At 45.2% G+C, this 25,263-nt stretch overlaps 1 protein-coding gene across 1 annotated transcript in view; it reads left to right on the top strand.

Annotated features, from left to right (window-relative positions):
- Window positions 1-25,263, top strand: part of Itgb3 (integrin subunit beta 3) — a 61,978-nt gene that overhangs the window by 22,385 nt on the left and 14,330 nt on the right. Inside the window, exons 3-11 of the mRNA XM_015507207.2 lie at window positions 7,089-7,284; window positions 8,333-8,585; window positions 10,069-10,231; window positions 10,838-10,999; window positions 12,940-13,035; window positions 13,458-13,547; window positions 14,423-14,557; window positions 15,571-16,000; window positions 24,975-25,197. Of these exons, the coding sequence (XP_015362693.1) occupies window positions 7,089-7,284; window positions 8,333-8,585; window positions 10,069-10,231; window positions 10,838-10,999; window positions 12,940-13,035; window positions 13,458-13,547; window positions 14,423-14,557; window positions 15,571-16,000; window positions 24,975-25,197 (1,748 nt within the window). The remainder of the gene's footprint in view (window positions 1-7,088; window positions 7,285-8,332; window positions 8,586-10,068; window positions 10,232-10,837; window positions 11,000-12,939; window positions 13,036-13,457; window positions 13,548-14,422; window positions 14,558-15,570; window positions 16,001-24,974; window positions 25,198-25,263) is intronic.

Genomic DNA, 25,263 nt, shown 5'->3' on the forward strand with positions numbered 1-25,263 from the left:
TTTTTGGTGTGTGTGTATGTGTGTGTGTTTTGTTTTTGTAAGAAAGAGACTATTTCCTGAGAGAGAAGGGTTGGGAGAGAGGTTTTCACAGGTTTCACAGATGGGTTTTCAGCCCATCTGAGTGGTTGGGTTGGAGAGGTAGAGGGACAGGGACTTTGAGCATTGGGAGGTTTGGGCTGCTGACTCTTGAGCATGGTGGTTTTCTGAGGCTCCGTTCCACTCCTGGCATATGGCCACCAGATCACATGAGCAGACCAAGGAGGAAGGACATTACCCATTCTTCCCTATATCTCACACATCCCTGTTTTGCATCCTGCTCCCTACCTGGGGCATTCTCTGGTGTGGGCTCCTCCTTCGACCATCTCTTCCACACCCCTACTGCTCTGCCTTGATCCCCATTCTATACAGAATTAAATAAAGTTTTTTTTATGAAGATAACTAGACAATCTAGTTGGCAACTCAGTTGTGCCCCTTCCTAGCTCTGCAACTTTGGGCTTGTTGCTTAGTCTCATATTTCTTACTTGTAAGATTGGGTTCCTCATTTGCGAAGCCTCCAGGTCGCAGGTTCCTCATTTGTAAAATTATATATAATAGTTCCAGAATTACAGAATCGTCAGGGGGATTGCAATAATCTATGTAAAGTGCTCATCACAGTACCTGCGTAAGTGCTCAGTAAATGTTAACTGCTTGGTCTCTAGACATTAGTAACTCCATTTTGGTTCTAGGACTCCATCTTAACCTGAAACTGAAACTTACAAGCTGCCAAGAAAAAGAAACTAAGATACCCTGTTCCCATAACCTTTCTCCCTTCCAAGGGTCCCTGAATAGAAAAATCTATTGTTACCCAGCCACCTGCACCCAAGGTCAATTCTAGCTTGCTCTTATTCCATGTTTAAAAAAGTTATATAAACCTCCATTCAAGTGACTGGCTGCTGTGCCTTACAGAAGGGCAGCCTGGCAGATATTCTCCGTCAACAAACTGTTGCTTGAACTCAGAGCTGTGTCTCTTGTGGATATTAGCGCCAGCTACCTTAACATTAACGCTAGCTCTTCTGGGATATTGGTATGGGGTATCCACCTGATTTTTAGAAGTGGTTGTGAGGGGTAGGTAGGAGACCCAGAAGGCCTATACATTGTGAAATAGGTCCAGGTTGTTGGATTCTGGTAGAGAGAAGGGACATCAAGATTTTCATCCAGGAAGCAGGATTTATTAGTGCTGGCACTGGCCCAGCAGATTTGAATCCAAAGTCTGAGCCCGGAATGCAACAGGGCCTTATAGATCCTGCTAATTTTCCCTTTGCATGTTAGCCCCTTTGTCTCCCCTGTATGTATCGTTCATACTTTTGGATTGGGTGTTCTATACTATAGGGTTGCAACCGAGTTGCGACAGGAGTTGTGCAGGTGCACATGGATACTGATGGTGCCATGTTGCCTTCTGTCTTTTCCAGAAGGGCTATTATCACACAGCGATGGGTTTACTAGTTTTCTGGTAGGTCCCTTTGAGCTGGCAAGGAGACTTCATGGACATATGCCCACACAGTGCTGGATAAAGGGACTGAAAAATTGTCTACCTTCTCTATTGAATAGGTGAGGAAACTGAGGCTCAAAGTGACTTATCTGAGGTCTCATGGTCAACTCGTGGTAGACCTAAGACGGAGCCTGCTTCCTGGTTTTTGGTGGTCTTTCTAGTATAGCGTGTCCTCCATTCAATACTTAGGTGTAAATGCACCCAGGGCCCCACAGGGCAATGAGATATAAATGTGGGTTTCTGGACTTTGTTTTTATCTATTGTTAAGAGTCAGCTGAGTTCCCATAGGAGTCACCTGTGGGGGAACTTGAGAACAGCTTCTTAGTTTTGCTATTGCCATTTGCGCTAGGATGGGTCCAGGTCTTGCTTGACCATGTGGCTTCCCTTGGAAGCATCAGGGATGTCTCCTATCTCCAATGACCTTCCTATTCACAGCAAGTGCACTGATTGGCTTTTCATTCTCCAGTGGTCTCAATAATCTCCCTGATCAGGAGGTTATGTGGCCCAGAGTTGCAAAGCTCTTTAGAGAAGTTCCCTGTTCCCTGGATTTCAGACTGACTCAGAGGGTAAGAGCGAAATATTAGTTTTTTTGGCCATTTTAATTTAACTTTAAGTTTTGATCATAAACATCCAGCAAAGTCAGTTTCACCTTAAATTAAGAGTACTGGGCTTTAGCTGAAGTCTGGCTTACTTTGGAGTCATTCTGATATATAGTAAGATGGGAGGCAGAGCCTTATCTCAGGTAAGGCTAAGATTTATAAATCTTAGGTAAAGTGTTCTATTATTGAACTGATCTTTGTTTTTAAATATCATTTTATAAAGTTTACATATATTGTTGCTTGATGTCACATGAATACTAACTAATACAATATGATATTACATTTAAATTGTACCCAGTTTATAGAACTTTATATTAATCTTATTGATCCAGGTCCAGTTATAGAACATTAAGTGATATAAATAAATCTCCAATATGTTATTTTTTATAAGCCTAAAATTACCATGCAACCTTTTGGAGAACAGCAGCTTGATATAATTTTTTTAAAGCTTCTATCTTAAAGACTTATATACCTGGAAAATATGAACACATTTAATACACAAAGAAGAGTAATAGTACCACAATTACATTGATGTTTTATATTAATCAAGTTTAGCTCTTAAAGAAATAACATATTACAATATTGTAAAATAACAGTTGTTGTTTAACCATAGTTGTATACACAGACTTGCTTTAGCACTTACTTACACCTAGATAGCCAATGTACACAGACCTTCTTTATCACTTGCTTAAACCCTCTTATTTACTTAATAGACTCTCTTATCCAGAAACACATTTTCCTTCTATTAAATCCATACCTAGAACCTTCTAATTTCTCTTTCCCATCTGTTAACTCCTTCTTTATTTACATTTTGAAACAATCCTTGTAAATTTCTGAATTTAGGCAAATTATTCCATTTTAATAAAGAGATATTTTGTTATTTGCAGCCCACAATTAATCACATCTGCTGACCATTTCATGAAAACATGAACAATGTTTAGGTATATAGAATTATACTGTTGTATGGATGGACAAGGCAAGGCATCTAAGATAGCACTGAAAATAGGGAAACAGTTTTATTTGGTTGCAGCCAGATTCAGAGCGCACTGCTTCTGTTGTAATCAATTAATCCCCTGAACCCCAAGTTTAGGTAGTTTCAGAATTTTGTACCCAACATGTAAGGGGAGGGGCTCAGAAGTTCAGAGTCTGCAGAAGTTCACAAAAAGCAGTTTTTTGTTGTTCTGGGCAAGTTAACTTTTCAAGGATACTTGGGAGGGGGAGAGCTTTTTCTTCCCTTTCTTTCCTCCCCCTGCCAGCTGTTACCATGGAGCCCAGTTGGTAACTTCCTTATCTTAGAAATGTAGCCATCTCTGGGAAGCCCCAGCTCAAGGCCAGAGGTCTTGTTCACATATTTTGTGAAAAACTAGTAAGGGGGGTGTCTAGCTTTTGGAGTGCTGATTTTTTCAGCCAGTAGCCAAGTAAAACAGGGCAATATGAAAAGAGGAAGTTTATCTACATTAAACTCTTTTGTAGAGATTTTTTTGCTGAAAGTCCTAAAATCAGCCATGGTGAAGATTTCTGGAGAAGGTCAGTTAAGACTTTTCTGTGGGCCTGGTAGAGAGGGGGAAGACGGGAAGGCAGCTCGGTGGATCTGAGAATGAGGAAGGAGTGATGTAAACGAATAGGATTTTCCCTAGCAAGGAAAACTTGAGCAGTAGAACAGGATGGGAGTGAATATCCCAAAAAGCCTGTAAGGGACTTTAAATTCTGAGTAACCTGTTTTCAGTGATGAAAAAGCAACTTTAAAAGCCATTTTATCCCAGATCTTGGATAGGGGGTCTGAGGGCTCTCCTCAGCTCCTTTGAGCTTTGGGTTAGCTGGTAAGAGGACCTGGTGGGACCCGGTGTGGGTGCTGACAGTAGAAGAGAGGAGTGAGTGGGTGGAGGGATTCCTTCAGTAACTGCTACCTCAGTAAGGGGTCAATGGTCTGAGAACCGGCCGAGGTTTGGGTTTTTGATCCAGTAATTGGAGGGGAGAAATCAGGTTGCTGAGGTGGTGGGGGTGACCGTGGAGGGGCTGGGGCAGAAGGTTGAAGGTGAGGACCTTTTTGAGCCAGGTGATAGAGTGGAGGTTCCTCAGCAAGGTCAAAAGAAGTGGATGAGTCCAGAGGAGGAGAAGATTGGGGATCAGTGGTTGTGGGTGTTGGTTTGTAGGCTAGAAGAATTTGCAGAGGTTTGCAAGAGGTGCAGAGAGCAGGACTGGATCGGAGCAAGAAGAAAGCCTGGACATAAGCCATCTTTACCCATTTTTTGAATGCTCACAGTCCTTAGAATGGAGGGATCCAGGGACCCAAAAGGGGGCCATCTGTTTTGGTTGTTTAAGGGATAAGTGGGCCAGGCCTGAGTGCTATATTTGATCAATTTTTTGGGTTTGATGTCTTGTGTCAAGGAGAGGGTTTTGAGGTTATCCAAGAGGCATTGTAGAGGATAGTCGACCGGCAGAGAGGACACATTACCCATGTCGCAAACGTAGCATAAGGAGGAAGGAAGAGGATGCAAAGTAGTATAGGGGAGAAGGAAGGAGACACAAAGATAGTATAAGAGAGAAGGAGGAAACTGATTTATTGGCAAAAGGGGCATCCCTGCTAGAGCCAAAAATCGGGAGTGCCTTAGTGGCAGGTTTGAGCTGCAGGGTTTGGTCGTCACCGAATCCTGACAGTCGAAGCTCTTGTCCTGGCCGGAGCCCGAGCCGTGGGAGACCTTGGCCAAGGCTTTTTGGGACCCCTCCTGGAGAGGCCGGATACTCCCAGGGCCAGAAAGAGGGGAAAGAGAGAGACAGGGGAAGAGAGAGGAAGGGGAGGGTAAGCGTCTCTCTAGTGGTCGTCTTGGGGGTGAGAGGACTAGGACTTTATGAGAGCCACCGAAACCATGAAGGTCTGGGTGGGGTGATGTTCAGTTCTCTGTTGTGTGTCTCTGGAGGTTACAGAGTCCTTCGAGGAAGACCTACAAAGCCTATGCTGGTAAACTACCAGCTGGGAAGGGAAGGGAATAATTTTGAATCTAGGAGTCTTTTCTGCCCAAGGAAGGAATCCCTGAGGGCCACCGTGGCCTTGAAGGTGTGGTGGGGTGTTTTCCTCCCCGCAGGTGGGCAAAGAGGTTTGCCGGACAATCAACGGTCAAATCCTCCTGACACCACCATTGGGTTTAGGGCTCCAGGAAGGGGAAACTCACCAATTGAAGGCCGGTGGTGGAAGTAGTTCTGGCAATCGAGAAAATGGGTTCAGTTCGTCCGGTGAGTGGCACTTCAGAAGGAAGAGGGACCCAAAAGTGGGTTTTAACCCTCTCCCGGGTTTCGGCACCAATGAAAGGAAAGTGACCACAACACTCAAGCGACCAAGAGATGTTTTTGCAGCAGTGCAACAGAGGAGAAAAGAGAGAAAGAGAGAGGGCGGGGGGAGAGCATGTGCGCAAGGGAGACAGAGAGATCAAGAGAGAGAGACAGAGCAAGAGAACAAGAGAGCAAGAGAGCAAGAGAGAGAGGGGCCCAGCAGGAGGGAGTTTTCATAGCCCAAATCTAACGGGGCCCCTGGGTCTGCAAGCTGCCTTGTTGGCACAAGGGGGGGTTGAGTGTTCAGCCTTGATCGGGGGTTGAATGTTCAGCTTTGACGCAAGCAGATGATAAAGGACCAGACAGAGCGGGGTTTGAGTGCGTGGGCCATCCTGCAGCTAACATTTGTTCAGCCTGCCCTGCAGATAACATAGTTCAGCCTGTTCTGCACCTAACATTCTTCCTACACTTACTGCATGCATTGTCTTATTTAGCCCCAGGTGACATCCCTATGAGGAAGGAACTACTACTATTTTCATTATTTGTTCTTTTAAAAGTAATTTGTATTGTGGTAAAACGCACATAACAGGATTTACCATCTTAACCATTTCAAGTGTACAGTTCCATGGTATTACATATATTCAAAGTATTGTGAAATTGTCACCATCATCCATCTCCATAATTCTTTTTTTAAAAAAATATTTTTTTGGTTGTAGTTGGACACAATACCTTTATTTTATTTATTTTTATGTGGTGCTGAGGATCGAACCCAGTGCTTTGTATGTGTTAGGCGAGCGCTCTACCGCTGAGCTACAACCCTAGCCCCTCCATAATTCTTTTTGTCATGAAAAAACAGAAACTCTGTATTCATCTAACAGCAACTTTCCATAGCCACCCCCACCCTAGCTCCTGGCAGCCACCATTCTACTCTCCAGGGTTTTGACTGCCCTATGTACCAAGGAAGGGCTATTTGTGTTACAGTTGAGGGAACTAGACTGGGAGAGTTTAGGTGACTCCCTCTAGTAACCAGTTAGTAAGTAGAAATGCTGAGGTTTAGTCTCAGCCAGCCTACTCCTGGGCTGTTGTCTTTTGTGCTTCACTACCTCCCCACCTTTGTTGGTAGTCCTGGGTTGCATGTTGGGAACAGAGAGGGAACAGGACACACACAGCCCTGCTTTCATGTTCTCCCAACTTCCAAATGGTTTTGACCTTTACCTACAGAAAGAAATACATTTCATACTATTATTTGTTATAGTTGTTATAGCTCATTTCCTAAGAAGTAAAAGTTTCATGAAATAACACTTAACTTTTACAATTTATATACTTTTGTTTTTCTTATTTTATTCTATTGCATCTTATTTAATGAGATGATGATTGAGATCCACTTACTACATTGATTTTGAGACCCACAAATGAGTTGTATTTTATAGTCAGGAAAATGCTGGTCCAAAGTCATCTGTAGGCTTGCTTCTTGGCTACCAATCCATGAATAGCCCTTCTGATGTCTCAGTTTCCCTTCTGATTATCCTAGGAAGGACCATACCAGTTCATTTATGCTGATTTAGGTCCTAGGGACTATCCCAGGAAAGACCTTGCTGGTTCATTTATGCTGTTTTAGCTCCAAAGTATGGGATAAGGTCTAAGTCATCATAGCTCTGATTTATAGGGCTTCCTCTTGGGCTTCTATCTTACAGGACCTGCCTCTGGGCTCACCCCGCTGTAACCTGAAGGAGAATCTGCTGAAGGATAACTGTGCCCCAGAGTCCATCGAGTTTCCTGTCAGTGAGGCCCAAGTCCTGGAGGCCAGACCTCTCAGTGACAAGGGTTCCGGAGATGGCTCTCAGGTTACTCAAGTCAGTCCCCAGAGGATTGCCCTCCGGCTACGGCCAGGTAGGCATGGGGCTTATTTTTGAGAAGAAACCTGGGACAGGTGGGCATAAGGCATGAGGTGGAGGTCTGAGCAGGAAATCTTGGGGTAGTATCTCAGAATGGGGTGGGAAGAGAAGCATGTGAGGGAAGATCTAGGTAGGAGAATGGAAGAAAATGCCAAGTATTAGGGTTTTAGTCAGCAGATCTGAGTTTGAATCTCAACTCTACCACGTATTAGGTACTTAGCCTTGAGCAAGTTACTTAACTTTTCTGACATATCAGGTGCTCAAAAAACATTTGTTCTCCCCAGTGCCCATTTTACATAGCGTGTAACTCCCTGCTGAGGTGTGACTGAGATGAAGAACGAGAAAGCAATTTGGGAGGCCCTTTTCCATGGGGAGAGAGACAAGGAATGGGGCAGACAAAGTAGGGACAAAAGACCTTCAGAAGGAAGGAGGATGAGGCTAGGAGACAGGCTTTTTGAAAGCACTGACTTTGACTTTCTGATTAAATTAATAAGAATTTAAGAGAGGGCTAGGGTTGTGGCTCAATGGTACAGCATTTGCCTAGCATGTGTGAGGCACTGGGTTTGAGTCTCAGCATCACATATAAAATAAAATAAATAAAGGTCCATCAGCAACTAAAAAAAAATCTATCTATATCTATTTATATATCTATAAAGAATTTAAGAGAGACTTACTATGTGCCAGGCATGTGTCAGGTGCTATGGATTCAGAGAAGAGTAGGACAAAGTTCCTGTCTTTTACACACTCTGGAGTGTGGTAATTACCCAAACTCCTGTGATTCAGGATGATAGACTCTTGGGATCCAAAGGATTAGACAGATGGGAATTTTAAGAGGGTGAAAAATCATACACTTAAAAAGAAGAGGTTAAAAATAGGAATGGTCAAGAGTTTGAAAGAGAAACATAATCATAAAGCAAGAGAGAAGGGACCAGGGCTTTCAAGTTTGGTTGATGAAGCAGTTACTTTTTCCCAACGGTGGCTTAATTACTTATTCAATCTTGGAGGAAGAAAAGGAGATAAACTAATATCTTTATGGCTTCCAGATGACTCGAAGAATTTCTCCATCCAAGTGCGGCAGGTGGAGGATTACCCTGTAGACATCTACTACCTAATGGACCTGTCTTACTCCATGAAAGATGATCTGTGGAGTATCCAGAACCTGGGTACCAAGCTGGCCTCCCAAATGCGCAAGCTCACCAGTAACCTGCGGATAGGTTTCGGGGCCTTTGTGGACAAGCCTGTGTCACCATACATGTATATCTCCCCACCAGAAGCCCTCAAAAACCCCTGTTATGAGTAAGTCTCTCCTCCAGAAACCAGGGAAGCACCCCTCCCCCTTTGTCCCAGGCAGGTCCAAGTCCTGGTTCCCATTTCTAGCTCTAGGGTTGCTTTGTTGGCTGCCTTCTGGTCAACCCATAGCTCCTTTCTACTCTAGTTTTCCCATCTGACACACGGGTTAGCCTGTGGATCTGGAGTATTGTGCCAATAGAGTCCAAGGCTAGTTGGGGACCTAGAAAGAAAATTCATCAGCTTCTTGGTCTTTGTCACAAATATATAGGAGGAAAGAGAATGGGAAAGCAGTGAGGTCCAAAGCAGAGGGAAATTCGTGGATAAGTAAGCAGAGGAGTTATGCTTTCCGAAGGCTTGCTTTTATTGTTGTCATCGAGGGCCTGGATTCTGTAGGGTTAAAATGCAAGAAATTAAATCCTAGAGATATTGAACCCTTTAATAGGGTGTAAATTGATGAATAGGGTGTTTTGTGGTCCTGGGTATTGAATCTAAGGTCTTGTACATGCTAGGCAAGCACTCTACCACTGAGGCACCCCAGCCCTGGTTTCACACTTGAATTTATGGCGGAATGACTTATTTAATTGGTGAATACTATGCAAATCCATGTATTATGGTAATTAAAAATGATGGTTACTCTGTGCCTGACAAGGTGTGAATTTGCTTTTTTAGTTTTCAAAGTTTTATGATAAAGTTTCCCCACCCCTACCCCATACCAAGGATTGAACCCAGGGGCACTGAGCCACACACCCATCCCTTTTTATTTTATATTTTGAGACAGGGTCTTGCTAAGTTGTTCAGGGCCTCCCTAAGTTGCTGAGGCTGACTTTGAACCTGCAATCCTCCTGCCTCAGCGTCCTGAGCTGATAAGATTACAGGTGTGTGCCACTGTGCTGGACTGTTATCACTTTTAACCTTCTGTCTAGGTTGTACTTTTTACAGGAAAGACATCATCTATTAATTAAACAAGCAAACTATTAGTCTGGGGACAGCAATGTTCCTGTCTGGACATGATATATCAACTTATTGATATTTTAGGGACTTTCTTTTGTGATGGACTTTTGCTGTAGTGTTACTATAGAGAAGTGTTCATTATAAGGTCACAGCAACAACAACTCAAGTCTTAGTCTGGCCTAAATTCTTACTTGCTTACTCCTCACAACAGCTCTTATGAGATACGTGCTATCATGTCCCTGGTTTCCTGGGTTAGGATTAGAGGGGTATGTTGAAGTTCACAAGACTAGTAAGTGGAGAAGCTGGGATTTGAACTCAGGCAGTCTGGTTTCACAACTCACTGTCTTTTCTGCGAGGCTAGCAGAAGATGAGGTTGAAATGAGAGAGTTGGCATCTGATCTGTCTGGGCATTTGTGATTGTGTGGAACTGGCCTGGGCATACGACAGTCCGTATTTGTCTGATTCTCTTTCCCTTCCAATTTCTTGCTGCCTTTTTCCTTCAGGGTGTCTGCTTACATTATCTCTTGTTCCTTCTCAGTATGAAGAATGCCTGTTTGCCTATGTTTGGCTACAAACACGTGTTGACACTAACAGACCAGGTAACCCGCTTCAATGAGGAAGTGAAGAAGCAGAGTGTGTCACGGAACCGAGATGCCCCAGAGGGTGGCTTTGATGCCATCATGCAGGCTACAGTTTGTGATGTGAGTTTGGAGGGCTTGGGTGCCAAGCGTGGTTGGCACAGATCAAAGTGGGGAAGTGGCTCACCCTAGGGATTTCTGGTGCAATCTGAGATAAGAACTAGGCTGAACTTTGCACAGTATGAGTAATAAGTTGCTCCTGGTATGCAGTTCCTGCTTATATCTACTCCTTGACCAGAAGAGAGAACTCTTTGAACCTCACTGGTTCCAGTTGTTTTCTGGGGAGAACATCTTACCTTGTCTGGTATTCTTTCAAAATCAAGGCTGAGTTAACTTAACCTCAGCAATGTGGGTAGATGTTCAGATGGAATTTCTTCTAGCCCAGCCCAGCTGTAGGTGGGTAACATGACTATCAGTGGAAGAGTTATGTTTGGAGTTTAAGAGGGAGTCATTTGGCTGTTTGAATTAATCAGTTATGAAATTATTTATTTTCCTAAGAAATTTCTGAATTAGGAAGCTCTAACTTGGATTCCAAGGGATAGGGCTGAGGTCCTTCTCCAAGATGACTTGTCCAGCCCTTCAGGCAGGGAGGTCCTTAGATCTTTGTTCTCTATCAATGATATGGCTGAAGTTGCTTTGCTCTTTTACCTTTTTTTTTTTTTTTAACAGGAAAAAATTGGCTGGAGGAATGATGCATCCCATTTGCTAGTTTTTACCACTGATGCCAAGACCCACATAGCACTGGATGGAAGGCTGGCAGGCATCGTCCAGCCCAATGATGGGCAGTGTCATGTTGGCACTGACAACCATTACTCTGCCTCCACTACCATGGTGAGATGCCTGGCACCACCCATGGTCCCTATCTATTATGGCTGCCCTAACCCAGGCAGAGTCCTTGTGTGAATAGGAAAATGACAGCCCTTCTTCTGGGTAGTGAGCAGTTCCCCAGCTCCTGTCTCCTGTCAGCTCCAGAGTACAGCCTGCGCAACCATTACAGAGCCTTGACTGGGTCAGTGTTCCCACTGCTTCCCTTGTCATAGCACCAGCGGCAGCACCATGGCATCCAGAATGTGTCCAAAAGACTCTCACAGGCTTAGCTGGAAAACAGGTCTTCCCCTCCTGCTCTGTGCAGACGAGTCCTCATTTCGGACACCATGTTCACTTGGGGTTATTGGGAGAAGACAGAGGAAAAAGAGACAAAAATCATCAAAAACACAGAGTGCCAGTCCTATAAGGAAACATTAAAGGGCTTAAAGTCATTAGCTTGAAGAAAATGGATGACTGAGCTGATATGCAAGAAGACTTCTTGTACGTTTTTTAATGTTTTTAAAAATGTTTTAACTATGCACAGTTCATTAAATAAGAGGAAACGCATTTAAATTGAAACAGAAGTCATTGTAAGCCGTAAGATAAATATTGCTGATGCTCAGAATCCTGATACTTCTTCATCTCTAAAAGATAATAAGTGAGCAACTGTCTTATCAGGTAGCTTACAGGTACCCCTGTGTAAAGGCAGGAGACTGAACAGGATGATCTCATGAGCTCCCTACAGGGTGTAGGAGCCCACGGATATGTTCTCACTTCACCCCCTCACCAATGTGGCTGGAGTTCCTTGGTGTCAGCCATATCCAAGTCAAGTACCACTAGGCAATGGGCGAGTCAGCCACCTTTGACACTACCCTATGCAGGGAACTGGATCAGGAGCTGAGGGACATAAAAACTATCCCAAGATCCTACTCTTAGTAGTTTTTGGTTTAGTTGAAAGGCAAGGACATATATATTTATTAATAACACAAAATGCATGATGAATGCAAAATGGGTGGCGTAGTCAATAAAGGCTACTGGTAGGTATCCAAAGGAAAAAAGTCTCATTAAGAGCTGGGATGGTCAAGGAAGGCCTCCTGGAGAAGGTAGAACTCGAGCTAGTTCCTAAGGAAGGAGGTGGGTTACTAAAAAGAAGGCCATTCCAGGTGGAAGGAAGCATGGCCCAGGTCAAGCCTGAGTGGAAGTGGATTGGAGGTGAGCAATGTTTAGAAGAAAGGCTGAGACCACATGGTGGAGGATCATGAGAGCCAGGTGAAGGTGTTTGTCCATTGCTCCAAGATCAGGCCTAACCCAGGGCTGACCCCAGGGAGTTAGTTTATGGTTTTGCTGCATTAAGTTTGAGTAAGAAGAAAAGAGGTGCTTAGCTTTGATGTCACCAACCTGTCACCTTCATTTAACTCCGGAGCTCACAGCTAGGTTTGTGCTGCTACTTTATCCTTCTTGCTTATATATTAGTAAATCATAAAGCAAAGAGGTTTATTTGGGCTAGTGGTTCTGGAGGTGCCATATCTGGTGATGGTCTTCCTGCTGGCAGAGTCCCGAGCAGTGCAGAGAGTCATATCTCAAGGGTCAGAGAGCATATGTATGTATGTGTCTCTTCTGATCTTTCTCTTCTTATAAAGCCACCAGGATTTAATCATGGGGGGGCTCCACCCTAATGACCTTATCTAATCCTCGTTTTCTCCCAAAGGCCCTTACCTACCTCTAAACACCACACACAGTTGGATTAAGTTTCCATCTTATTAATACCTCACAATGGAATCAAATTTCAACCCATGAAATCTCGAGGGACATACTCAAACCATATCCAAACACAGTTGCATCTCTCTTTGCCTGTGGAGTAAAAAAGTCTTGGTCACAGCCTAAGTTAGCCAAGTTCAAAGGCATAGAATCCACTGAGTATGTGAGACATCTTCATTAACCTCCATGTCCTTCCCCCTTTCCAGGATTATCCCTCTCTGGGGCTGATGACTGAGAAACTATCTGAGAAAAACATCAATTTGATCTTTGCAGTGACTGAAAATGTAGTCAATCTCTACCAGGTAACTGTGCCTCTGGGGCTCTGTGGAGTGGACCCTGTGATGGACGGTCCTGTTATTGGGAGCTAGCCTATGGTACTATCAACTGGGGACCCAATAAGGAAAGATCTTTCTTCAAACCACTCCTCAGAAGCTTAAGATTCCTCTCTGTGGCCTTTCCCCTCCAACCTCCAACCTATTAGGGTGTGTTAATGTTTGATCTGATGGAGGGGAGGCAATTCAATGAGGTGAGGAGTAGGAGGATTTCCTATAATTTTGCTCAGGCCTTAAAAATTGCTAGATATATTCCTGGAAGTGACAAATGAAATATCCTATACTTTTCTTCAATTTTTCATTTCAAGAATCAGTCTGATTTGGGGGGTGGTGCTTTAGGAGATCCCTCCTTTCCTTCAGTAAACTCTGGATATCTTTACCTTTCTTTCTAGAACTATAGTGAGCTCATCCCAGGGACCACAGTGGGGGTTCTGTCCACTGATTCGAGCAATGTCCTCCAGCTCATTGTGGATGCTTACGGGGTAAGTATCTTGTGCTGGGAATGACCTGCCACTTGGCCACTTGATTTGGCTTGCTATGCAGAAGGACTCAGATTTGGGAGTCCTGGCTGTCAGTCCATCATGAAGCCAAAGTACCTTCCTCTTGTGCTCCCAGAGGCCAGGGGATGACCAACCCTGGGAGGGATGCAGCCTCTGAGAGAGGCAGGGAGGAGTGGGGACAATGAGTAGAGAGCTAAAAGAAGGTGGAAGGGGATAGTGAGGGGGACTAGATGGAGAAGCAATTGTGAGGTGCTGAGTGGGGCACAGTTTAGGTCCAACAACAGAGAAAAGAGGGATCTGAAACATGGGCAGGGTAAGAGTGACAAAAAAATCAGATAGAGGCTGGGCATAGTGGCACATGCCTATAATTCCAGAAATTTGGGAGTCCAAGGCAGTTTGGGGTCAGCCTGGACAACTTAGGGAGACTCTGTCTCAATTAAAATAAAAAATGACTGGGGGTATAGCTTAGTGTTAGAGCACTTGCCTAGCATGTGCAAGACCTTGGATTCAATCTCCAGTAATGGAAAACAAAATTAGGTAGAAAAGTGCTGCTACCCAAGGTGAACCATTTTGACATTTCTTTAATGTATGCCTTTGAGGCCTGCAGAAGGGTGTGGCTGGTTTAGATTTTACCCAGATTTATCTGGACACAAGTGGGGACAGAAAGAGGGAGGAGATTCCTGGGCAGGAAATAGAGCCGGAAATAGGCTCCCAGGATGCTCTAGTAGCCGCCACGCTAACCTCAGCACCTGGCACTGCCACAGTAAGTTCAAGGCCACCCAGCAAATTTTGCCTGGGATGAAACTGGCTCTTGCCCATTTCCTTTCAGCTCATTTCTTTTGTTCTTTTCTGCTCAGAAAATCCGCTCTAAAGTAGAGCTGGAAGTGCGTGACCTCCCTGAGGAGTTGTCTCTATCCTTCAATGCCACCTGCCTCAACAATGAGGTCATCCCAGGCCTCAAGTCTTGTGTGGGACTCAAGATTGGAGATACGGTGAGGTGGGCTGGGCAAGACTGAAGATGCAGCTCTGACCCTGGCCTGTGCCCTGGAGTATCTGTGGGCATCCTAGCCCCTTCTTTTCTGGTACCTTCTTCCTGAAGGTTATTACAAATGAGATGTGCTGGAGCTGCCAAGCTTTTCCTCTGAAGTTTCTGTCGCCTAAGCTTTCTTTATCTGCTAAGTGAACTTCCCTGCCAGGGTTTCCAAGAACTTCCATTTTGGTTACGTCCGTCTGTATACGTACATTTGATTGCAAATCAAAAATATTTCTTTACCTTCAAACTCTATCCAACTTCCAGATTCCTCCAAGGTAATGCCTTTCTTTTCTCTACAATGTAAAATGACAATATCGTCTATGAATTTTTATGTGCCTAACTATGTGCCAGGCATTGTTCTAGCTGCTGAAGGTTCAACAGCAAATGGAACAGGAAAAATTCCTGCCCTCATGGAATTTGAGGATGCAGATGTTCATTCTGCCCCTCCATATTTTTCCTTATTGGTTGGTTCTCCTTTGCTTCTGTCCAAGGGGAGGGGAAGAAGGAAGAGAAGGAAATAGATCTTCTGATCTACCCATCTTTCTTTAGATCTATATATTGATCTTTCTATCATTGGGTTTTCTGGGCACATGTGCATATACCCCATATAAGAAATTTTGGCCAGTTATGAAATATTATATGAAAATTGAACAGTAGATCTTCAGCTTATGATTGACTACTCTGTGACACTGTGTGCTGCACAATTGTGCTTTGTGTGCCTTGCTGATATTATGTGACTGTGTTTAGCCAGATATGTCACAATGGCACAACTACCCTGTGTTCTTGGTTTTGCTTTGCGGACGTTGGTGGTGGGAAGGCTGAGGAACTCCAGATCACAGGAGGATTAGACACCCAATCTGGGTACTCCTTGGCAGGACACACACACACACACACACACACACTTCTTCTCTTCCGGGGCTTGAGTGTTAACTGGGATACTTATATCTGAATCCGGTCTGGCTTTCCATCCAGGTGAGCTTCAGCATTGAGGCCAAGGTTCGAGGCTGCCCCCAGGAGAAGGAGAAGTCCTTCACCATCAAACCTGTGGGCTTCAAGGACAGCCTCACCGTCCAGGTCACCTTCGATTGCGACTGCACCTGCCAGGCCCAAGCCGAGCCTTACAGCCACCGCTGCAACAATGGCAATGGGACCTTCGAGTGTGGGGTGTGCCGCTGTGGGCCTGGTTGGCTGGGGTCCCATTGCGAGTGCTCGGAAGAGGACTACCACCCTTCTCAGCAGGATGAGTGCAGCCCCAAGGAGGGACAGCCCATCTGCAGCCAGAGGGGCGAGTGCCTCTGTGGCCAGTGTGTCTGTCACAGCAGTGACTTTGGCAAGATCACTGGCAAGTACTGTGAATGCGATGATTTCTCCTGTGTCCGCTACAAGGGGGAGATGTGCTCAGGTGAGTTGAAGGCCGGCCCCGCAACGTGCCCACGTAGCAGCGTGGCCAAACTTGCACACACGCTGGTGGCTCCCGAAACGGGCGAGGGTGGGCAGAGCTGTGGTCTTCCACAGATGGTGGTCTTCCACCCCAATGGCCAAAGAACCCAGGAGGAAGAGAGGCAAATTGATCTTTCCCTACCTTGTAGAATACAAGAAACCTAAACCATCCTCTGCTTCTAGGCTTTCTCTCCTTCCTGGAATAGGGTAGGAAAGTGGAGGAACTTCAAGGTAAAGATATATATATTTCTGTTCTTTTCTTTCCTCTACCTACTCTGGCAATATTTTAAGGTCCTAATCTTTTTGAGTATAAGGATTAACACCTTTTTTCTGCCCGCCCCCCTCCCCCCAGTCACCGAGTGATGATAATTAAATTTTTAGTATTTCAAGAGACTTGGAAAATAGTAATGTATATGCAAGACATTGAAGCATATCTAATGAACTAATATACTTAGGACAATAACTGGAAGATAGTATGCTCTTTCTTGTTAAATATTAGGCCAGTTTTGTTACCATTGTTGTTGCTTTTCTTTTTGTTTCTTTACTATTACTTTAATTTTTTTTTTTAGTTGTTGATAGACCTTTATTTTATTTATTTATATGTGTTGCTGAGGATTGAACCCAGTGCCTCACACATGCCAGGCAAGTGCGCTACCCTGAGCCCCAGCCCCAGCCCCAGCTCCAGCCCTTTACTATTATTTTTTTGATGCCAGATCTACACTGTTCAGTATGGGAGCCACGAGCTACACTAGGCCATTTAAATTAACTGAGTCTGGGCTGGGGATGTGGCTCAAGCGGTAGCGTGCTCGTCTGGCATGCGTGCGGCCGGGGTTCGATCCTCAGTACCACATACAAACAAAGATGTTGTGTCCGCCAAAAACTAAAAAATAAATATTAAAAAAAATTCTCTCTCTCTCACTCTACTCTCTCTTTAAAAAAAAATTAACTGAGTCTGAAAATATATTTAGTTCTTTTGTCAGTAGGCTAGTGGTGATTGTATTTGACTCCACAGATATAAAACATTTCAACAGGGCAGAAAGTTCTACTGGATAGGGTCACCATAGGAGAGTTCCTGGGTACAAATATGGGGTTTATCATTTTGAGTCCTTATACCTGCTGAGTGCTGAACTGTCCTCACTACAAAATTCATTAAAATCTTGAGGCCTGCGAATAATCTCAAACTGTTTCTCCTTGCCTTAAAGACCACTCCTGGGGTACTTGTCCAGCTAGAAGTTAAACTTTATCTGTAGATATGCTGACAACACCTTTAGATGGCAAATGAGCAGTCTGAATTTTTCCTTGAGCTCTGGAGATGGATTTTTATCTTGATTTAATGCTTTTTTTGCAGTGGACAAACTGCAGACATTTGCAGATTGGCTGGAACTAGTTTATGGGTATGTTTTTATGGCCACTTGAACATAGGGATTATAGTTGCTTCCTGTGATGATCCATGACCCAGACTGGCTTCATCTGCATTGGAGTTTAACCAGCTGAACTAATTGACACAGATGCTCAATTTAACATTAACATTGGCCCTTAAAAAAGCCTGATTAGAACGAATAATCTGTGTCATTCTTCAGCATGCCCTAGAAACATAAAAAAGACTCCTTTTTTTACTTATCTATTGGTTCTTTTTAGTTACATATCACATTAGATTTCATTTTGGCATAATCATAAAAGCATGGATTATAATTTGCCCTAATTCAGTCCCCCCTTTTCCCCTCATTTTCCCATTGTTTTTCCTCTATTGTACTGATTCTTCTGCTATTTCACTATAGTTTATTCTTTTAAATTAGTGCCTTGTGGAGATACATAATGGTGAGATTCACTGAGGTGTATTCATATATATACATAGGAAATTTAGGTAGGATTAATTCCCCTGTTCTTTGCTTATCCTATCCCTTCTCCCTCTGTCTCAATCTCCTTCCTCTACTCCACTGATCTTTCTTCTATTTTGATGGAACCCTTTCCTTTTCTTTTGCCCCCTACTCCCTGCTTATTTTGGAACAACTTCTGCATATCAGAGAAAACATTCTACCTTTGGCTTTCTGGGTCTGGCTTATTTCACTTAGCACAGTGTTCTTCAGGTCTGTCCATTTTCCAGGAAATGCTATAAGCTCATTCTTCTTTATGACTGAGTAATACTCCATTTTGTATGTACACCACATCTCTTTAAAATCCATTAATCTGTTGACTATTGACGGGTACCTAGGTTGGTTCTATAGCTTAGCTATTGTGAATTGTGCTGCTATAAACATTGATATGGCTGCATCCCTATAATGTGCTAATTTTAGATCTTTTAGGCATATACCAAGGAGTGGGATAGCTGCGTCATATGGTGGTTCCATTCCTAGTTTTTTGAGGTCTCTCCATATGCTTTCCAGGGTGGTTGCACTAATATGCAGTCTTATCAACAGTATATGAATATTCCTTTTCCCCTTACATCCTTACCAGCATGGTATTATTTGTATTCTTGATAACTGCCTTTCTGACTAAAGTTGAAACAATATTTCCCCTACTTATGGCAATAAAATCTGAGAGAGGGCTTGGAGGAAAATGATACCAACATTAGAGAGATTGAGGGGCATGTGGAGAGAGAGATCAGGTACACAAAATGAAAACACATAATGGCAATTTTTTTTTGGGGGGGGGGGTACCAGGAATTGAACTCAGAAGAACTTGGCCACTGAGCCACATCCCCAGCTCTATTTTGTATTTTATTTAGAGACAGGGTCTCACTGAATTGCTTAGCACCTCACTTTTGCTGAGGCTGCTTTGAACTCATGGTCCTCCTGTCTCAGCCTCCCGAGCCACTGGGATTATAGACGTGCGCCATCGCACCTGCCATAATGGCAATTTAAACTAGGGGGTGAGGCAGGAACTTCAGCTCATTTTACTATTTAATAGTACTTACATTATTTTTAAAGTACCAAAGGAAATGGACAAGTTTGGGGTGGGAGATCCAAGGGGAGAAGGTTGGAACTGAGAGCCGGGGGTTTGCTGCAGGAGAGGCCTGCAGAGGGCCTGCTAGGGGCACGCCGGCTACTCTTCTGGGTCCTGGTCTGGTGTGAGGCGCTGTGAGAGGGATTCCAGTCAGAGTGTGTTTCCTTTGGCTGATGGCCCCACTGAAGCCACAAAAGAAAGCTGCCTGGGTCAGAAGCCCTGGTTCCTGCCAATGTGGATGCAAGAACAGCTCATCCTCCGTGCACTGCGGTCTAATCCGTCAGGGAACCCCAGGTGGCCTAGCAGCCTCCCTCTACCACTTCTTGCCAGGGTGTCAGGTGCCTGGCCAGCCTCACATCTGGACCCTGCCGTGCTGTCATCACATCCTTAGTGACAGGACTCAGGGGCACATGTTCATCCTGCACCTGCTCTGTGTCTCAGTACTTGGTCCACACTGGTAAATAGGGGTCATGCATGATTCCTGACCTCTCAGAGCTATACTCCAGCTTGTCATTGTCCCTCACTTGAGCTGTTGGCTCTGTGGCCTGTTCTTTGCTGCAAGCAGGGGCTCATGAGGCAGGACTGATGTGACCTGGCCATTTTTCTAGTGCCTGGCCATTGATCATGGCAGCTGGTTTCCTGGCCTGCTCCCTCCCTACCATAGGAGTGGTCTGCGGAGTTGCCCACTTTCAGCGCCTCTGCCTTACACATTGGGGAGTGCATCCTTTCCCTCAAGGTTCCTTTTTTTGGGTGCTGGGGATTGAACCCAGAGCCTTACACATGCCTCACACAGGCAAATACCCACTGAGTCACAGCCCCAGACCTCAAGGTTCTTTTCCACTCCCTGCATTATGAGCACGGATCTATCAGGCACCCTCCATGAGCAGGTTTTGTGCTGCCCTGGTGCAGGGTAGAGAGGTGTTAATAAGAGCTTTGTGCTTCATTAACGTACCTAGGCATAGTTCACAGCATGAGGCAGAATCTGGCAGAGGTCAGTTGTCCTGGGGGAGTCTTACAGGAATCTACCCCTATAGGACTCCACCCTGGGGAGACTCCCTGTGGATAGGGGAGGCCTGGGCAGTTTCATGGAGGAGGTGGGACGTGTGCTAAGTCTCAAAGGAAGGTTGGGTCATACCGGAGTGGAACAATGAGTCAGCCGGAAGTCCAGCTACGCAGGGAGAGTGATCACATTCCCTCTGACCTGAGACACTTGCTCCTTCCTGCTCCCCTGCTCTCTTCCTTCTTCCCTACCTCCGTCTCTTCCACTCATTTCTCATCTGTCTCCCTCCTCTGACTTTCCTGTGAACCCTGGCTAGCCTGTCTTTTGGAGGGGTGCCAATCCTATGACATTACCACACTGTGGTTGCCTTTTAAGGGCTGACTCTGCCAGGGCTTGGGGTCAGCCCGCTGGCTCTGACTGCCCACTTCCACTCCCAGCCTCACTCCCTGGCTGGCCCTGCACATCATCTTGTCAAAGATCACTTTGTTTTGCCTCACAAAGGAAACACTGTGGGATCAGGGTTTCTGAGGAGGCCGAGGCCTCTGAGTACGGCCAAGCCACTGTGGTGTCGGTCTTTCCCCAGTCTAGGAGCCATGGCCAAAAGCAAGGCATAGTGGACGCTACGGGGCCTCACTCTGCTGGCTGTCACACCCCTCCCCCAGCTGCTGTGAGGTAGCTGCTGTGATGATAGCCCACAGCTGTCCTTTCTCCATAGCCTTGCCCTGGACCCACAGGAACTGCCTTGCCCTCAGGCATTGGGCAAGGCCAGTCCCTTTGCCTCAAGGTGGGCCTGGCTGTGTGGTGCCATTCATGCTCCAGACCCCACAGGGTGCTCAGACTGAAGGCAGTCTCTGTCTGAGACCATATTTCTGCTGGCTTTTGCCTCTTGCCCTAGACTACATCCTGCCTCCCCTCTACTCCCTCAGTGAGTTGCTTGAACAAGAATCATCACCACACCTGTTCTTCTAGGGAACCCAACCTCAAGACTCAGAGGCTGTCTACTTTCCCCTTCTGCCAGCCCACACCTCCAGATATACGTGGCAGCTGGCCAGCGGGGGCTTATGTTCCCCATCCATCCTTCCCGGGAAACAGACCTTTATTTCCAAGGCTGCAAAGAGGTGGCTGAGTTGTATTTTGTTTCTTTATGTATTTATTTATTTTTGGTGTGTTTTGAATCTTGAATGCTGATGTGGTTTCTAGAGGGTGGTGGTGGGGTCATGGGCAAAGCGACCCACAGCGGCCAAGAGACACTGGTTGCACCCCCTGGGTTCACTGGAAGAATAGGTGCCAGGTAGCTCAGGCCCAGTACCATCCCTCTTCCAACCCCTTGGGGCCACCTACTCACACAGTGATGTGGCTTCCAGAGCAGTTCAAGTTACTTCCCCTTTGCCCCTGCCTTTCCTCTGATTAACAATCAGATTTTTATTACGCTTCTTCCTGATTGAGAATTCTGGAGAATGAGTCACCTTATGTGGGGTTTAGGAGCCAACTTTTTTTTTTATTGGTTGTTCAAAACATTACAAAGCTCATGATATATCATCTTTCATACATTTGACTCAATTGGGTTATGAACTCCCATTTTTACCCCAAATATAAATTGCAGAATCACATCGGTTACACACTCACGTTTTTACATAATGGCATATTAGTGACTGTTGTATTCTGCTACCTTTCCTATCCCCTACTATCCCCCCACCCCTCCCCTCCCATCTTCCCTCTCTACCTCATCTGCTGTTGTTCAATTCTCTAGGAGCCAACTTTTAAAGTCTTGTGAAATGACTATCAGGGGGATGCAGTTAATGATTCTGAGTTAATGATTGCCTTCAAGCAGACTGACCCCTGACCCCAGGCTCCCTCTCATTCCTACACATTCCTAGGAGGACAATAGTTCTCCCCACCAGGGCTGAGAGCTCTTTGCAATACTGTAATAATATAACACAGAGCATCTCTTGGTTGATATGCATGGGTTTTCCAGAAATTTGGCCACGTTGTAAGCTCCATGATAGAAGGGACTTGGCTTTATTCACTTCTGAATCTCCAGTGTCCACCATGTGGTATGAACTTGATAACTATTTGTTGAATGAATGAATGGATAAGTGAACAAACATTAATGGTGTGCCTGCTCTGTAACAGATTTCATGATAATCACTGTTACTAGAAAAATTAATTTGGCCTATTCCCTCCCATCAAGGAACTCACCATTTAGAAAGAAACAGGAAAGCAAATGGGCATAAAATAAGGATAGAAATAGAGGTAGATTTGCTGGGAGAACCTAGGAGCAGACGGTTGATTCTGTCTGAGGAGATCAGAAAAAAGTTGTTGAGTGAGTAAAAATTTGAGTTGGGCCTTTGAGAGTGAGGGGGAGTTTGGTAAAGGTCACAGGGTGAAAGAGCAGTCTAGGAAGAGGGAACAGCCTGAACAGAAACACAAGGAAATAAGGATAGTGGAGAAAATGAGTATCTCCGTGTGTTGGCTAATGTGTGAAAAGGTCAGGTGGATGAAGTATGTGGTGCTCACTGTCAAAGTCGTGGGTGTTTGCTAAAGAGTTGGACTTAATCCTTTAGGCAGGATGGAGCCTTTGTAAGTCCAAGGATGCTAAACATTGTACAAGGTACAGACAGTCCCTCAAAACAAAAAGCACCAAGTTTGAGAAACGATGCTTTAAAGAAGGAGAATCATGGCTATAGAGGAAGGGTGGTTTGAATTGAGGATGACCTGGAGGAGGGGAGATGATTAGAGTTGCCTGGGGATGGGACCACGCAGGATGGAAACATCTTCAACAAGGCCCATAAACACAACAGCGAGAAACTCCCTTCTTGTGACATCCACTCAAATAGTTCAGTAAATGTGAATTCCTAAAATGTTCTCATCTAGAATTTTCTCACTGGTGTCAAGTCCAGTTACTGGACTTTTCTGTTCTTCCTCAACTGGTAGAATTTTTAAAAATTTGTTTATTTAGGTGTATATGACAGCAGAATGCATTTTAATTCATTGTACACAATTGCAGCACAACTTTACGTTTCTGTGGTTGTACAAGATATAGAGTTGCACCATATGTGCAGTCATACATGCATGTAGGGTCAATGATGTCCATCTCATTCCACCATCTTTCCCACCCCCATGTCCCTTCCCCACCCTGCCCTCCATTTTGCCCCATCAAAGTTCCTCCATTTTTCCCATGTCCCCCCATTGTGGATCAGCATCCACTTATCAGAGTCAACTGGTCAAATTTAACCAGTTGGACTCCAGCTTTTACTGTTCAAGCCACTTTCTCTGTATGTTACAGCAGTCTTCTAGAAAGACTATATGAATATAAATAGGGAAAGTCATTACTTATGGTATTGCACAGAAGGCTAAGTACTTGGGACCTAAAGTCAGAGTGATTTCAGTATGAGCCCTGCTCCTGCTATTTACAAGTTGTGTGGACAGTTTACTTAACCTCTTTGGTCCTACAGAGTTATAAGAAATGAATAGGATAACATATTGAAGAACTTGACCCATATTAAATGCTCAACAAGTGTTCTTGGGCATTATTACCCTTGTAGTGGTTATTTTTGGCGCTTGTTCCTACTGGAAATACTTTCTTGGTCGGTTTGGAACACAGATGCAGTTCTTTTGTGTAAATGCTTTCCAAGGCTTCCCTCCTTCACTGCCAAGGCACCATATTCTGTATTGAGAAGAGGACCAGGATAAGAAGGACAAGTTGTGTTGGTGATATTGGGGACAGTTGAACTGTGGTGTACAACTCAAAAACAATTTTGTTTTTAAAGAGAGAGAGAGAGAGAGAGAGAATTTTTGAAAATATTTATTTTTTAGTTTTCAGCGGACACGACATCTTTGTTTGTATGTGGTGCTGAGAATCGAACCTGGGCCCCACGCATGCCAGGCGAGCACACTACCGCTTGAGCCACATCCCCAGCCCCTCAAAAACAATTTATTGTAGAGAATATTTCTGCAACTTTTGAGTGCAGAGGAGGAACAAAGATGAGCCAGCAGAGGCTTGTTGAAGGCCCCTGGGCTATGCAAGGTCATTGCTAATGATCGTCCATACTGCTGTCCTTAGGAAAATCTCTCTTTTTTCGTTCATCTTCTTCTGTTCTCTGCTGTCTTTTCTCTCCGGCATTTGTGGGATTTAGTTAAGAGCTCCAGCCCTCAGCAGGCTGTGAGGTAGGCTATATCTGTTCTTTCTTCTTACTTAACTCCATTGCCGACTCCATGGGCTCTTGGTACCTTCTGTCTGCCCCTTGGATGCCCCACCCCATGCACCTGTGTATTGGGACACTCTGTGTATCTTCTCTTCCCTGTGCTTGGGGCATCTCCTGTCCTCCATGGCCGCTGTGTTGAGGTTTTCCTGTCTTGGGTATGCTCTCTCAGATCCCTGCTGCTCACCTGGCAAGGTGGCACGTAGCCGATTTGAGAAACAGAATAACGGACATCTGTGGCTGAGTTGTTAGTGGGAGGGACCAGCTCATTCAAATCAGAGCCTATGTTGGTGTCTAACCCAGCTGGGAGAAGACAATGATGACAAAGGTAGACCCCTCGCGTCTGGTTGGAGAAAGGAGCAGTCTATGCCAGATCAAAGGGAGAGAGTTTGGGGCCTGAGGGTCACTTTGCTGTCTCAGGCCATATCATCCAGGATTCTGGGTATTCTCTGTGGGTGCAGGCTGTGGCTCAGTGCTGTGCCAGTTCTTAAGGCTGAAGAGCTACCTTGTCCTCATACAAGGGCAAGAAGGGTGGAAGGCTTGGGAAATTCAGCTCCCGAGACTCCTTTGTCCTGTAGGGACTCAGACCAAGACCTTCCACACCTTGGAACATCTAGAGAGCCGAGTGTGTCCCCATGGAGTAGGGTACCCCCTGATATTGGGCCAGTTCCCTGCTGACCTGGAGGATTATTATCTGTCTTGCTGGGAGAGCAGAATGGAAGTGTGTGGCAGGCTGCCACGGAGTGAGACAGTCACTAGCTGATCCACCCTCTTGGGCTGTCTGCTTTCAGGGCATGGCCAGTGCAGCTGTGGGGACTGCCTGTGTGACTCCGACTGGACTGGCTACTACTGCAATTGCACCACGCGTACCGACACCTGTATGTCCAGCAATGGGCTTCTGTGCAGCGGCCGGGGCAAGTGTGAATGTGGCAGCTGCATCTGCATCCAGCCAGGCTCCTATGGGGACACTTGTGAGAAATGTCCCACTTGCCCGGATGCCTGCACCTTTAAAAAGTGAGTGGGCAGTTTGGAGAGGGTTGGGAGATTGGGAGTGGGGAGAGAGGGTCCCCTGGACTAGAA

This window comes from Marmota marmota, unplaced genomic scaffold (assembly GCF_001458135.2).
Source record: "Marmota marmota marmota unplaced genomic scaffold, marMar, whole genome shotgun sequence".
Classification (NCBI taxonomy): Eukaryota; Metazoa; Chordata; class Mammalia; order Rodentia; family Sciuridae; genus Marmota; species Marmota marmota.